Source organism: Quercus suber, unplaced genomic scaffold, assembly GCF_002906115.3.
Source record: "Quercus suber isolate HL8 unplaced genomic scaffold, Cork oak 2.0 scaffold_388, whole genome shotgun sequence".
NCBI classification, from domain to species: domain Eukaryota; kingdom Viridiplantae; phylum Streptophyta; class Magnoliopsida; order Fagales; family Fagaceae; genus Quercus; species Quercus suber.
The window spans coordinates 186,212-199,904 of NW_027069840.1; the positions used below are offsets into that span (position 1 = coordinate 186,212).

General features: G+C 38.7%; 2 protein-coding genes and 1 non-coding gene across 3 annotated transcripts; 2 read left to right on the forward strand and 1 right to left on the reverse strand.

Moving 5' to 3' along the window:
- The first annotated feature begins 709 nt into the window (after window positions 1-709).
- LOC111990515 (uncharacterized) lies at window positions 710-2,280 on the forward strand. The gene has a single exon (XM_024022293.2). The coding sequence runs from the start codon at window positions 970-972 to the stop codon at window positions 2,278-2,280; it is 1,311 nt and encodes a 436-aa protein (XP_023878061.2). The 5' UTR covers window positions 710-969.
- Window positions 2,281-2,712: 432 nt separating this feature from the next.
- On the forward strand, window positions 2,713-5,249 carry LOC112028010 (uncharacterized). The gene has a single exon (XM_024060649.2). It carries the CDS (start codon window positions 2,920-2,922, stop codon window positions 5,059-5,061), a length of 2,142 nt encoding a protein of 713 aa, XP_023916417.1. The 5' UTR covers window positions 2,713-2,919; the 3' UTR covers window positions 5,062-5,249.
- Window positions 5,250-5,934: 685 nt separating this feature from the next.
- Window positions 5,935-6,007, reverse strand: TRNAV-UAC (transfer RNA valine (anticodon UAC)). Its single transcript has one exon. It is a non-coding gene; the product is annotated as a tRNA-Val (tRNA).
- Window positions 6,008-13,693: the final 7,686 nt, after the last annotated feature.

Sequence of the window (13,693 nt, forward strand, 5' to 3'; positions counted from 1 at the left end):
TCAAGATGACATTAACCACACTTGTTTAGTTATGGGACACTAGAGAAATATGTAATGATTGCAGGATGATTTGCAAAGAGCAAACATTCTAAAACTAAAGGGCATATGCTTTAAATTGGAAATCTTTGCCCGTAGCATTTTCTCAACTAGCAATATGCCCTATATCAGTTTCCATATCAGCAACTTCAGCCTTGCCGGGATGTTCAGTTTCCACTCTCCATAGTGCAGAGCAGGTACTCGAACCTAAATTCTCTTTTAAACTGTCCAGTATTCCTTTTCTCATTTGCACAGATATCCTACCAAAAAATAAAAGTTTACGAACACAATAAAATCTGAACATTTTCGTAACATTCTTTCTTTTAAGTTGTGTTGAGTTTTGGTGTATCATTTTTTAAAAAAAAAAAACTGAAATTGAGTTAAAAGCTCAGCACATTATGAAAATGTTATGATATTTTAAGGCCGGGTTGAAGAAGTCAAGAAGATAAAAAAGGACTTGGAAATCAACCTTATCCCAAGCTATAAATAGTGTGTACTTTCTCTTGTCAATTACATTACAACACTATTCTTTAGCCAAAGAAAAAAAGGGCAAAAACATTGTTGGCTAATTATGTACGGGGTAAAATAAAAATGTAGAAAGACAGGGCAAAAATTCCAAAACAAAGCAGAAAAGGTCTGAGAATATTAACAGACACACAACAAAGGAATTGATTACCCCGAATCCAACAGCGCAATCTCGATAAAAATGGACTACATTGGATCAAGACAAGAAATCCAATCCCACCACACACACACAAATCCTCAAATCTTCATGGCTAGCAGTAACACCACGTGTCATATCCTCAACCAAGTGGGACCCAATCATCTCACACCACATCATCTCTTACACCACCAAAAACCCACCTCCTCAAAGATATCATCATCGTCATCTTCACACTACACAACTTCAGACACGCACACTCCACAGTCACAATGAAACCCATAATCCCTCTGGCTCTGTCCCTCTTGCTCAATTTTTTAGTGTTGTGTGCAGCGGCGGACCATGAATCTTCAAGCAGCACCAGCACCACCATACTCTTCGCTACGCTTGGCGGAAGATCAGCCAACGCCTTTGATGTCTTCGCGCTCCCAACGTGGGACCCACCTTCAATCACCACCGAAATCAGAATCACCGATGGTCGATCTCTCAATTTCAACGGCCACTTCCCTTCCTCCTCTCTCTTCTCTCTCTTAACCAACCAATCCCTCATCCAGACCCGACCCGAACCGATCCCAACCGAACTCATCTACGTCACGGAGCGAAACGGCACGTGGAACATCTACTACGACGCCGTTTTTCGCAACACTCCGCGAGGCACCAGATCCCGGTCGGCACTTGAAGAGGAAGAAGAAGAAGACAACCTCGTACGTTTTCAACTCCCTTTGTTGGGTTCGATGCAAAGCAACAATCAGATTTCGATGAAAGATAAGCCCAGTTTGAGTGGGGACTATTTGGTCTACGTGTCCACTCACGAGGACACGGGTGAGCCGAGGACGAGTTGGGCAGCGGTGTACTCGACCGAGTTGAGAACCGGGTTAACTCGGAGGTTGACACCTCTTGGAATCGCCGATTTTAGTCCCGCGTTGTCTCCGTCTGGGGTTTGGACAGCCGTGGCTTCGTATGGAGAGAAAGGTTGGAACGGTGATGTGGAGGAACTCAGTACGGATATCTATGTTTTCTTGACTCGGGATGGGACTCAGCGAGTCAAGGTTGTTGAACACGGTGGGTGGCCGTGCTGGGTCGACGAGTTTACTCTGTATTTTCACAGGAGGGGTAGTGATAATTGGTGGAGTATTTACAGGGCGATTTTGCCTAGTGAGGGTTTGGTTTCTACTGAGTCGGTTGTGGTTGAGCGAGTCACCCCACCGGGTCTCCACGCTTTCACTCCAGCGGCGTCACCAGGGAACAAGAACTTCATCGCTGTGGCTACGAGAAGACCCACCTCGAAATTCCGCCACATAGAGCTTTTGGACCTGGCTAAGAACGAGTTCAAGGAGCTAACTCGGCTCGTGTCACCCCAGACTCACCACTTCAACCCGTTCTTCTCGTCCGATTCGAACCGAGTCGGGTACCACAGGTGTAGAGGCGAATCGAATGGAAGAAAAAACACACAGCTGTTGCTTGAGAATCTCCAAAGCCCAGTGGCTGACGTGTCACTCTTTAGAATGGACGGTTCCTTCCCTTCTTTCTCACCCATGCACAGATATCCTACCAAAAAAAAAAAAAAATTACGAACTCAATAAAATCTGAACATTTTCGTAACATTCTTTCTTTTAAGTTGTGTTGAGTTTTGGTGTATCATTTAAAAAAAAAAAACTGAAATTGAGTTAAAAGCTCAGCACATTATGAAAATGTTATGATTTTTTAAGGCCGGGTTGAAGAAGTCAAGAAGATAAAAAAAGACTTGGAAATCAACCTTATCCCAAGCTATAAATAGAGTGTACTTTCTCTTGTCAATTACATTACAACACTATTCTTTAGCCAAAGAAAAAAACGGCAAAAACATTGTTGGCTAATTATGTACGGGGTAAAATAAAAATGTAGAAAGACAGGGCAAAAATTCCAAAACAAAGCAGAAAAGGTCTGAGAATATTAACAGACACACAACAAAGGAATTGATTACCCCGAATCCAACAACGCAATCTCGATAAAAATGGACTACATTGGATCAAGACAAGAAATCCAATCCCACCACACACACACACAAATCCTCAAATCTTCATGGCTAGCAGTAACACCACGTGTCATATCCTCAACCAAGTGGGACCCAATCATCTCACACCACGTCATCTCTTACACCACCAAAAACCCACCTCCTCAAAGATATCATCATCGTCATCTTCACACTCCACAACTTCAGACACACACACTCCACAGTCACAATGAAACCCATAATCCCTCTGGCTCTGTCCCTCTTGCTCAATTTTTTAGTGTTGTGTGCACCGGCGGACCATGAATCTTCAAGCAGCACCACCATACTCTTCGCTACGCTTGGCGGAAGATCAGCCAACGCCTTTGATGTCTTCGCGCTCCCAACGTGGGACCCACCTTCAATCACCACCGAAATCAGAATCACCGATGGTCGATCTCTCAATTTCAACGGCCACTTCCCTTCCTCCTCTCTCTTCTCTCTCTTAACCAACCAATCCCTCATCCAGACCCGACCCGAACCGATCCCAACCGAACTCATCTACGTCACGGAGCGAAACGGCACGTGGAACATCTACTACGACGCCGTTTTTCACAACACTCCGCGAGGCACCAGATCCCGGTCGGCACTTGAAGAGGAAGAAGAAGAAGAAGACAACCTCGTACGTTTTCAACTCCCTTTGTTGGGTTCGATGCAAAGCAACAATCAGATTTCGATGAAAGATAAGCCCAGTTTGAGTGGGGATTATTTGGTCTACGTGTCCACTCACGAGGACACGGGTGAGCCGAGGACTAGTTGGGCAGCGGTGTACTCGACCGAGTTGAGAACCGGGTTAACTCGGAGGTTGACACCTCTTGGAATCGCCGATTTTAGTCCCGCGTTGTCTCCGTCTGGGGTTTGGACAGCCGTGGCTTCGTATGGAGAGAAAGGTTGGAACGGTGATGTGGAGGAACTCAGTACGGATATCTATGTTTTCTTGACTCGGGATGGAACTCAGCTAGTCAAGGTTGTTGAACACGGTGGGTGGCCGTGCTGGGTCGACGAGTTTACTCTGTATTTTCACAGGAGGGGTAGTGATAATTGGTGGAGTATTTACAGGGCGATTTTGCCTAGTGAGGGTTTGGTTTCTACTGAGTCGGTTGTGGTTGAACGAGTCACCCCACCGGGTCTCCACGCGTTCACACCAGCGGCGTCACCAGGGAACAAGAACTTCATCGCTGTGGCTACGAGAAGACCCACCTCGAAATTCCGCCACATAGAGCTTTTGGACCTGGCTAAGAACGAGTTCAAGGAGCTAACTCGGCTCGTGTCACCCCAGACTCACCACTTCAACCCGTTCTTCTCGTCCGATTCGAACCGAGTCGGGTACCACAGGTGTAGAGGCGAATCGAATGGAAGAAAAAACACACAGCTGTTGCTTGAGAATCTCCAAAGCCCAGTGGCTGACGTGTCACTCTTTAGAATGGACGGTTCCTTCCCTTCTTTCTCACCCGCAGGTGACCGTATCGCTTACGTGGAATTTCCGGGCGTTTACGTCGTGAACCGGGACGGTTCGAACCGGCGTCAAGTTTATCCCGATTCAGCATTCTCGACCGTGTGGGACCAGGTGCGCAAAGGGGTTATATACACCAGCACGGGCCCCACTTTTGCTGAGCCCACCACTGAGGTCGATGTAATTTCTATCAACGTTGATGATGATGATCTTAACGGCCAACCAAAGTTCAAAAAGTTAACTACCAATGGGGAAAACAATGCCTTTCCTTTCCCTTCACCCGATGGTAAATGGGTCGTGTTTCGTTCGGGTCGGTCGGGTTACAAGAACCTTTATATTATGGACGCTGTGGATGGGGAGAGAGGTGGGCTCCAAAGGTTAACTGAGGGCCCATGGAGTGACACGATGTGTAGTTGGTCACCGGATGGTGATTGGATCGCTTTTGCATCGGATCGGGCAAACCCGGGAAGTGGGAGTTTCGAGCTATATTTGATCCACCCGAATGGGACCGGGTTGAGGAAATTGTTTCAAAGCGGGTCGGGCGGGCGGGCGAACCACCCGACTTTTAGTCCGGATGGGAAAAGTGTAGTGTTTACTTCAGACTATGCTGGCATATCAGCTGAGCCAATCTCGAACCCACATCATTACCAGCCGTACGGCGAGATCTTCACAATGAAATTGGACGGCTCTGATTTGAAGAGATTGACACATAATTCGTTCGAGGATGGGACTCCTACGTGGGGTCATAGGTATATTAAGCCACTTGATGTGGAATGGTTAAAGGGTGGGCCACGTTGCTCGTTTGAGGATTGTCACTGGCTCAATCAGACGCCTAATCAAAATCATGGTGGTGTCTCAACCAAGCCTCAATGTCGTGCATAAATGTTTTTGTGGTTTTATGTTAATTAGTATATTTTATATGCTAGAGTACTATGTATTGTGTCTGTGTGACTATAGTAGTACTAGTGACTAGTGATTAATTCACCAATGGTAATAGGTGTGCTTTTTGTACAAAATATTAATGATGATATGAAAATAATAACCACGAAAACAAGGAGGCATTAAGCTAATTTTGTATTGGGCTTTTGTACTTTATAACTTTAATTGAAGGAGCCACAGTGAAAAATGAAGTTCAACTCTTCCAAAGGAAAACAAACTGGGGTCTAATATTTGCTATATATTTTGTCCTTGCTTGGACCCATGTTGATTAAGATATAAAAGACATCAATTTTTGTTATGCATGTGTTATGTAAACCAACCTGAACCTTCATAGTTTTTAATTAATAATATACGATCAACAACACTTAGAATTTTGAAAGGAAAAAAAAAAAAAAAAAAATTCTAGCTCTTAACCACTCCCGTGGGCCGTGGCATTGATGCTACAAATGTCATTTAGTAATGGATTAGAAACTATAGTCTATAGGTATGAGGAAGTTGAAGGGGCAAGGGGCAGAGGAATCCAGAGCTCACTCCAAATTCTTCTCTTCAATTTTCTATATTTTCATTTGTTGTTTTATGAATGCAGCATCAGCACGAATAACATATGTCAAAATGCCTGTTGGCTGTATTGCAAGGACACACAAAAAAAAAAAAAAAAAAGATTAGGTTGCAACATCTATCTATGCATCATGAAATCTCATTGTTGTTTTGTCAAAAATAAAATAAAATAATGTCGTTGAAATAACCCCGTGGGCCGTGGGTGTCTTTCGAAGTTACAAATGACAAATCCTCCATAAAATAAAAACATGAGTAGAATGTTGCTGCCCAGGATCGAACTGTGGACCTTTAGTGTGTAAGACTAACGTGATAACCACTACACCACAGCAACTGTCTTTACCTCGCAATAGAAGTAAGAATATGTTTGGTAAGTTGACCATATCCCTTTTTTCTTTCTGGTCAACTAATTTCCTCTTTTATTAAACCAATTTAAGTAGCAAACCTCAAATTCACTAATTTTTCAATTAAATCTAATGGAATCACACCAATTACATATGCAATCCAAGAAAAAAAATGATATCCTTAACTTTTTTTTTTCTTTCTTTCTTGTGGTGCATGACTAATAATTTCTTCAAAAAACCTTTTGCTAAATTTTACTGAAAAAAGTAATAAATTAAGGGTATTTGTTCATTTTTCAAACGTAGAGGAGGCAATTGGTTATTTTCAAAGATAAGAGGGGAATTGTGAACTACCTCAAACATAAAGAGGAGAAAGTTTTTTCCCCAAGGAAAAAAAAATTTTATATATATATATATATAGGAAATGAAAGAATGTATGGTACTCTAAACCATGAAACAAATAATTAAGCTATAATATTAAATAATAAAAAAGCGATAACATTAGGTAGGAGTATGACGGAGTCAGAATTGCATAAAAGTTGGCAAGCTAAAGTGAAATAGCCTTCTGAGCAATAGCTGTTGTGCCACGAGGTACCCCTTGAAAATGGCTAATTCCTCCATTTAGTCATCGAAAAATGCAATTTTGCCATTTAGAGTTATTTTTGTTTCCTTAATAACTTTTGCTGAAAAGTCAAAATAAGATCTTGCTTGTTTTGGGACAACACTTATAGTGTGTTTATTTGGAGATGAAATAGAGTTAATGGAAAACTTTGAAGAGAAAATAAGAATGAAAACTTTTTTGAAGTGTGTTTGGTTGGATGGGAATGAAGGAAAATAAATAGAAGGGCCCAAATGTTTTCTCCTCAAGCCCACCAAAAAGTTTTCTCTTCAAAATGAAGAGAAAATTGGACTTCCTAATGGACAAAAATGCCTATGTGCACTTGCACATGGGCAATTCATCCAATTATTTTTTTGGGTTGCTTTTGTGGCAGTTGCCTCTTCCTTTTTCCTTTCTTTTTTTCTCTATCTTTTTTTTTCTTTTTCTTTTTCCTTGGGCTGGGACTAGATATGATTTTTTTTTTTTTAATAAATTGGGGATTGCTTTTTTTTTTTTTTGTCACTTTTTGTTTTAATTGACCATCATTTTTTAACAAGGATGTATAAGTAAATTTATACAAACTCACTTTTTCCATCTCTCCACTTTTCCACTCCCAACCAAACTAAAATGAGAAAAATTAAAATATTTTCTATCATCCCACTTTTCCATCCTTCCACCATTTTCTATCCTCCCATTTTTCTACCCCTCCAACCAAATGAACCCTTAAAGTCAGTAATTTATGATTTTGCATTTCCCTCAATTTTACCATTTTTGGAAAAAAATTAGTATTTTGCCACCTAATCTCGTAATCAGTACGAATTAAGGTTTTACTTTCTCAATATTTATATGTTTTGTAGTCGTCATAGGCAAAATAGATTATTAGGAATAAAATTGTAGAGTTTCTCTCAAATTTTTCTATGGTGGATTCTAGTTTATCTACTTGTGAATTCAGAGAACCCTTCGTGGATTCAAGGTAGTGCCAAAAACTAATTGTTTAGTTTATGTCCATCAAAGAGAGTATCGTGTGTATTTTTTTAAGGTTTCTACAGTATCAAATAGTAAATAATATCCGATTGATATAAAAATTAATATATATGTTAAGAATATGTATATATATATATATATATATTGTAATCCAACATAGGAATCTTAGAAAGGTAATGCGAAGAAAAAGTAGTTTCTTCCCGTAAACATAATTTTCTTTTTAGGGGGTTGGACCAAACTAAAATCGAATTACTGTCTCTATCCCATGGGACTTGAATTATGTTCCCATTAAAATTGTTTCCGTGCACGACAACAACACTTTTTTAGCCGAATTTTAGTTTGTTTTTTTATAAAAATTCTAGTATGACTCTTTTTGATAAAGTTGACTTCGAGAAGTCTAACATATGTATTGAGACTTTGTCAAAAAGTGAGCTGTGCAGCAAACAAGATTAGAGTCAAAAAATTTCTCTCCTCTTTTATTATTGGAGAGAGAGAGAGAGAGAGAGAGTTGAGATTATTTGTAGACTTTAAGTTTAGGCTTGCCGACTAAACAGTATAAGTAGTTGATGGCCTAAGTATAAAAAAGACCTCAAATTTTAATTTAATTAAACTGAAATATTCGCTAATAAATAAAATAATATTTTTTATCAAATAAAAAACAAAAAAAAAAAAAAACAAAAGATAGAAATGCTACATTCATAATATTTTTCACAACAAATTTTAAAAAACAAGTTATTATAGGCTATTATTGATGGCAAAAAAATAATTTCAATAATGAGTTCAAATTAGAACTGTAGGGACCGGATTTGGGACACTTCTTCAGATTGAGAGAGTGGACCCAAGCCCAGCTTGCCCTTCAATGAATTTATAGAGTGTGGGCTCAAGAACTAGGCCTTAGTAAGGGGTACAACTGCCCTACATGGTTGCATGTGACTTTATCAACTTGAACATGGATTGGGATGCACAATGATGTTCCTTGGACTGGTCTTCTGAAGTTTGATGTTCTTATTATTTCTTTTAAGATTCATTACAAAGGTTCCAAAGGGCATGGGTCATTACAGAACTCCTTAATGCCAATCATTCCTCCTCCTTTCAGGAGAGACTCCCTACGTTATATACCCCTCTAAACTGATCCTAACCCTCCATTTGTCGATCAATCAGGCTACCACTTGAGGGTCTGTCCCATCAGCCGCATCCCTGTTCCTCCAGTGGGTTGCAGCACCCAAGGCGGCGCTGTTCAGGAGTCCTGTCCTCATTAATGCGGCCAGGACGTTAGTTGAGAGCATTCAATGCAGAGGTGACAGCTCGCCTAAGGCTTGTTCCTTCGCCATGCTCCCGTCGCCGACGTGTGGCACTGGACCCTCTCCTCCTCGGATATTCAAGAAGTCCCCTTTGGTGGGATGGTGCTTGCGTTCTTCTGAGGTCTCGGACGCCCGAGGACGAGGCCCTCCTCGGATATGTTCCTCGGGGTCGACCCTCGCGCTTTCATCCTCGGACCCCTCATGCATCCTCGGCGCGGGCCCTTGGGCCTGGCTTGGAGTGGGCCGAGGCTACCTGATTTTCTGGCCCCACAAGAAATAGTAACAACTTAACACTTAAGAATTTGTTGTGAAAAAGTAATACACAAAAAAATTCACAACATTTTTCACTATAGTTGAATTGGCAAACTTTAACTAGTTCTCACCTAAGTCCACTACCAACATCACTCTTTTACTTACCACTATTCTTCTCCCGCATCAACAAGTGTGAAAAGTTTTGTCAAATTTTTGTCTATAAACTTTCTAAAAGAAAAAAATTCTACATAGTTCATTTTAATTAGTAATAATTTTACATCTAAAACAAGAAAATAGAGTTTAAATAAATATTATTTTTAAAGTCATATTTAAATATATAAAAGGTTTCAATTTTAATTTTCGCCTTAAGCCCCAAATACATCAAGTCACCCCCTGAGTTTAGGGTTTGTTTTTTTTTTTTTTTTGCGGGGGCGGGGGGGTGGGATGGGGAGATTGAGTTTAGGTTTTGTGAGAGCTATACCACCTAATCTTTATATTTCTAAATAAAATTTCACCTCATCATCACCCATGGACATAGAGTTAAGGTCGAAACCTCATAAATCCTTAGTGTTCTCATTTGATGGTGGTTGTATCTATTTTTGTTAGTAAGTTTGAGTATTTCAGTTTATATATATATATATATATATATATATATTTATGATTAAATGGTCATATAAGGAAAAAATAATGTGTTCTATTCTTGACATTAAAAATCAAAACTAGTATTAATATTTTTAAATAGTCATCAGTTTTCTTCTTAAAAATAAATAAATAAATAAATTAGTCATCAGTTTTTTTTTTCCTTAATATCAAACTTTATTATTTGACAATTTTTCTATTAATGAATTGGCTCAAATAAACTAGACCTTAGAATATATTACAGTTATTCTTAAATATTCATTTGTTACCAATGATTATTAGTGTCAGTAGGCCTATGTACAATTTCCCAAACTTCACTCCTCTTAAGCTGATCATATAGCTCTACAAGTGTTGATGCCCATTTTTGCAAATATGTACCCAAAGGCCCATAAGGAAGAAAGCCCAATGAGAAGCAAAGCCCAAATACCCACCAAGAAGACCGAAGAGTAAGAAAGGTCCAAAGAAAAAAGTGCAAGTGAAAGCAAGTTACGGCAAAACGCAAATCTGCAGCAAAATACAGATCTGCCACAGAATACAATTTTGCCGCAGAATACAATTCTACCGCAGAATACAGCGTTGCCGCAGAATACAGTTCTCTAATAGAATGGCTTCGGCAGATGAAAACACACGTCCCTATTCTTCGACAGAAGGCTTTACTGTCGCAGAATACAGATTTGCCGTAAAATACAGTTCTTCAGCGGAATACAAATCTGCCATAGAATACAGTTCTCTGGCAGAATGGCTTCAATATATGAAGATAAACTGGGCCCAAGACCCTTTTGATCCAGTCAACATTATTTGGCCCACAAAGGCCCAAATCCTTTTGTACAAAAAAAATAAGCGTGAAAACTTATATAAAGAAGCATGGTGAAGAGAAACAAGGAATGGCAGAAAGTGTCAGCAGCAGGAAACGCGTGAAGGAAAGAAAAGCTAAGTTAAACAAAATGACAAACACAGCAGGAAACGTGTGAAGAAATAAGACAGAGCCACGCAGCAGAACAAAACAAATTTGCTACGGCAGAAACGGCGTGGGAACGAAAGAATACAAAAACAGAAGGGTCGGAGCACTACCAACCTATACCCAGTAAATACAAGGGAGGTGGGCCCACGGTCAAAGGGATTCAGAGGGCGTGGTTTGGTGGTGGAGGGAAAAGAGGGTCTATATTTGGTTTCCTGCCATAACTTCTTTTAGGAATATATCCTGCTGGGATGGTATCTTACCCAAAAGAAGTAATAGATGGTTAGGACCATCTGATGCATTTCATAGAGCTAGGTAGTGAGGTAGCCCAGAGGTAGAGGTATACAGCAAGAACAAACCAAAAAAAAAAATTTGTCCTGCAGCAAACATATACTGGAGCAATGGCAGTGGTCGAGGCAACCAATAGGTTGGTGGGTAATCTTGAAAGAATACCCACAACAAACCAAAAATAATTGGTGAAGCCTTAGGGTAAAATGGAGAAATCTCATTAAATCAATTCACTATAAAAGGAGGAGCTAGCCATGGATGAAAAAGGAGGAGACCCAAAGAGAAAAACACATAAGGAAGGAATCTCATGGTAAGAGAGTAGTAAATACCCAAAGAAAGGAACCCAGAAAAAGGGAAAAGACCCAAGTGAGAAAAACAACCTACGGCATGAGAGTAGTAAGAAACTAAAAAAAAAAAAAAAGTGCTAAAAAGAAGAGAGAAAACGTGGCAGGAATAAAGGCATGCATCAATAGACCATCTTTTCCCTCTCTCTTAATAAACCCACTCCTTGAAGTCCTCAAAAGTAATAGCTAGTAGCCATTTAGGCCTATTCTCCAAAATGCACAACTTTTATGGCAGAAGCCTATGATAAAGTTGTTCAAATTGGAGTTTGGGTTCCTTCTTGGTTTACTTATTCTTTAGGCAGATTCAATACTTGATTTTGATTGCAAATATTTTTTATTTCTCTCATTATAACTTATATCTGCTATATTTAGTCATCCTGCTGTAGCACGTTTTTATCACGTCTACTGCATCAATTGTCTTGCTCTGGTGTCTTTACTTGCTATACTAGTTATTCTGATGCAGTACCTTTTTTTATTATATTTACCGTGTTAACTATTATACAAACTAAACCTTTCCTACCAAAGCTTTCCTCTTATTTGTTACTACGTGTTTTACTTTTGACACAAACTAATCATTATCCTACCATAAGTATATATATATATATATACACATATATCTTTATTTACGAATATGTGTACATGTTTGAGAATACGTTAACTCATTTAAACTAACATTTGTTTGATGGGTATTTTCTTTGGGTTTTAGATTTGTTTATGTACAGGAAGTGGAAAAGTATTTCTGCAGTAAAAATGAAGAGTAGTCATTCACACGGCAAGAGGCTTTAAAGCACAGCAGACAGCTTTATTACACAACAGAAGGCTTTACGGCAGGAAGCTTTACTGCACAGCAGAAAGCTTTATTACACAACAGACAGCTTCACTGCATAGCAGAAAGTTTTGCTGCACGGCAAACAATTTTACTACACGACAAACGATTTTACTACATAGCAAAAAGTTTTGCTGCATAGTAGAAAAGTCAGACCTATGGTAGAAATCAGAAAAAAGTTCCTTCTACAGCAGAAACGCCAATCCTGCGGTAGAAATTGGCAACAGCAAAAACTGAAAAGTCAATCATGTGGCAGAAACTGGAGAAAAGTCTTCTGCGGCAGAAACAGAGGATAAGCCCGCTTTGCTGTGTCTTCCCTTGGACTTGGACTCAACATTTGGGCACAAGCCGGACCAAATTGAGTTGCAATTGGACCGGTCTTAACTCCCTTACTCAAAATATTTGGGTCTAGTACCGCAGGAGGCAGCCCAGCCCAATATAACAAAAAAGGCCCACTACAACAAGTATGGCATTAATGTAAGATTATATCCCCTTTAAGAAATCTTATGTGACCCACATTTGAGTGATAGAGGAGAAACTCATCTTAAGTTTTCTATTTGTGAAAGTTACATGCTATGGTGTAACATTCTATAAGCAATTCTCAATTGGTATAACCCTCATGGTAAGGAAACACCATGGAATTACAATTGGTTAAACTCCTTGATGGGAGGAGAATTATGGAACAAATCTTAAACTAAAAGAGTCCCTAGTTTAGCCTATATATATATATATATATATAATCTTTAGTCAATTATATCTGAAACACTTGAACAATTATAGCAGAATTTATGTTTGTTTTCTTCCGCTACTCTCTAAATTTTTCTTACAATTAAACCAACTTATATCCCGAAGTGCTTCTTCCACCTTCTTAGGAACAATTTGTGATAAAGTAGAATATCGTAAATCAATTTATTAATTTTCTATATCATGTATTGTAAAATATACAAACACCTATAAAATATATGTATACACACATGTGTGCGAGCGCATGCACATTCACACACACATATATATAAAGTATGTTCATTATAAAGTTGGAATTTATTATACTAACGACTTATTTAATTATCACTTATGTAATACTATTTAACAAAAATAAATAAATAAATAAATAAAAAATGCTTATAACAAACATTCATTGATTAAACTCAAAGGTGATAATATATGACATGTGAGCCAAAATAATGATCTTTTTCATCATCTTTCATAATCAAAATCATCGAAGTCAATGTTATCACCGTATTCATAATCTTGCAAAATTAATTCTTCGTTGACATTTTTTTGTGTTCATCAACTAATTACTAATTTAATTATCACTTATGCAATAATATTTAATAAAACTAACTAAATAAATCAAAATAACAAATGTTTATGACATAACATTCAAATTAATTAAACTCAAATGTGATAATACAAAATAATTTTCGTTTTCATCTTTTTTCCTAATCAACTTCACCTAATAATTTTTCTCACAAAAAAAAAAAAAAAA

What these genes read in the sequence shown, in the direction of transcription:
- LOC112028010 (XM_024060649.2), top strand. Translation starts at nt 2,920, where the DNA reads ATGAAACCCATAATCCCTCTGGCTCTGTCCCTCTTGCTCAATTTTTTA.
- LOC111990515 (XM_024022293.2), top strand. Translation starts at nt 970, where the DNA reads ATGAAACCCATAATCCCTCTGGCTCTGTCCCTCTTGCTCAATTTTTTA.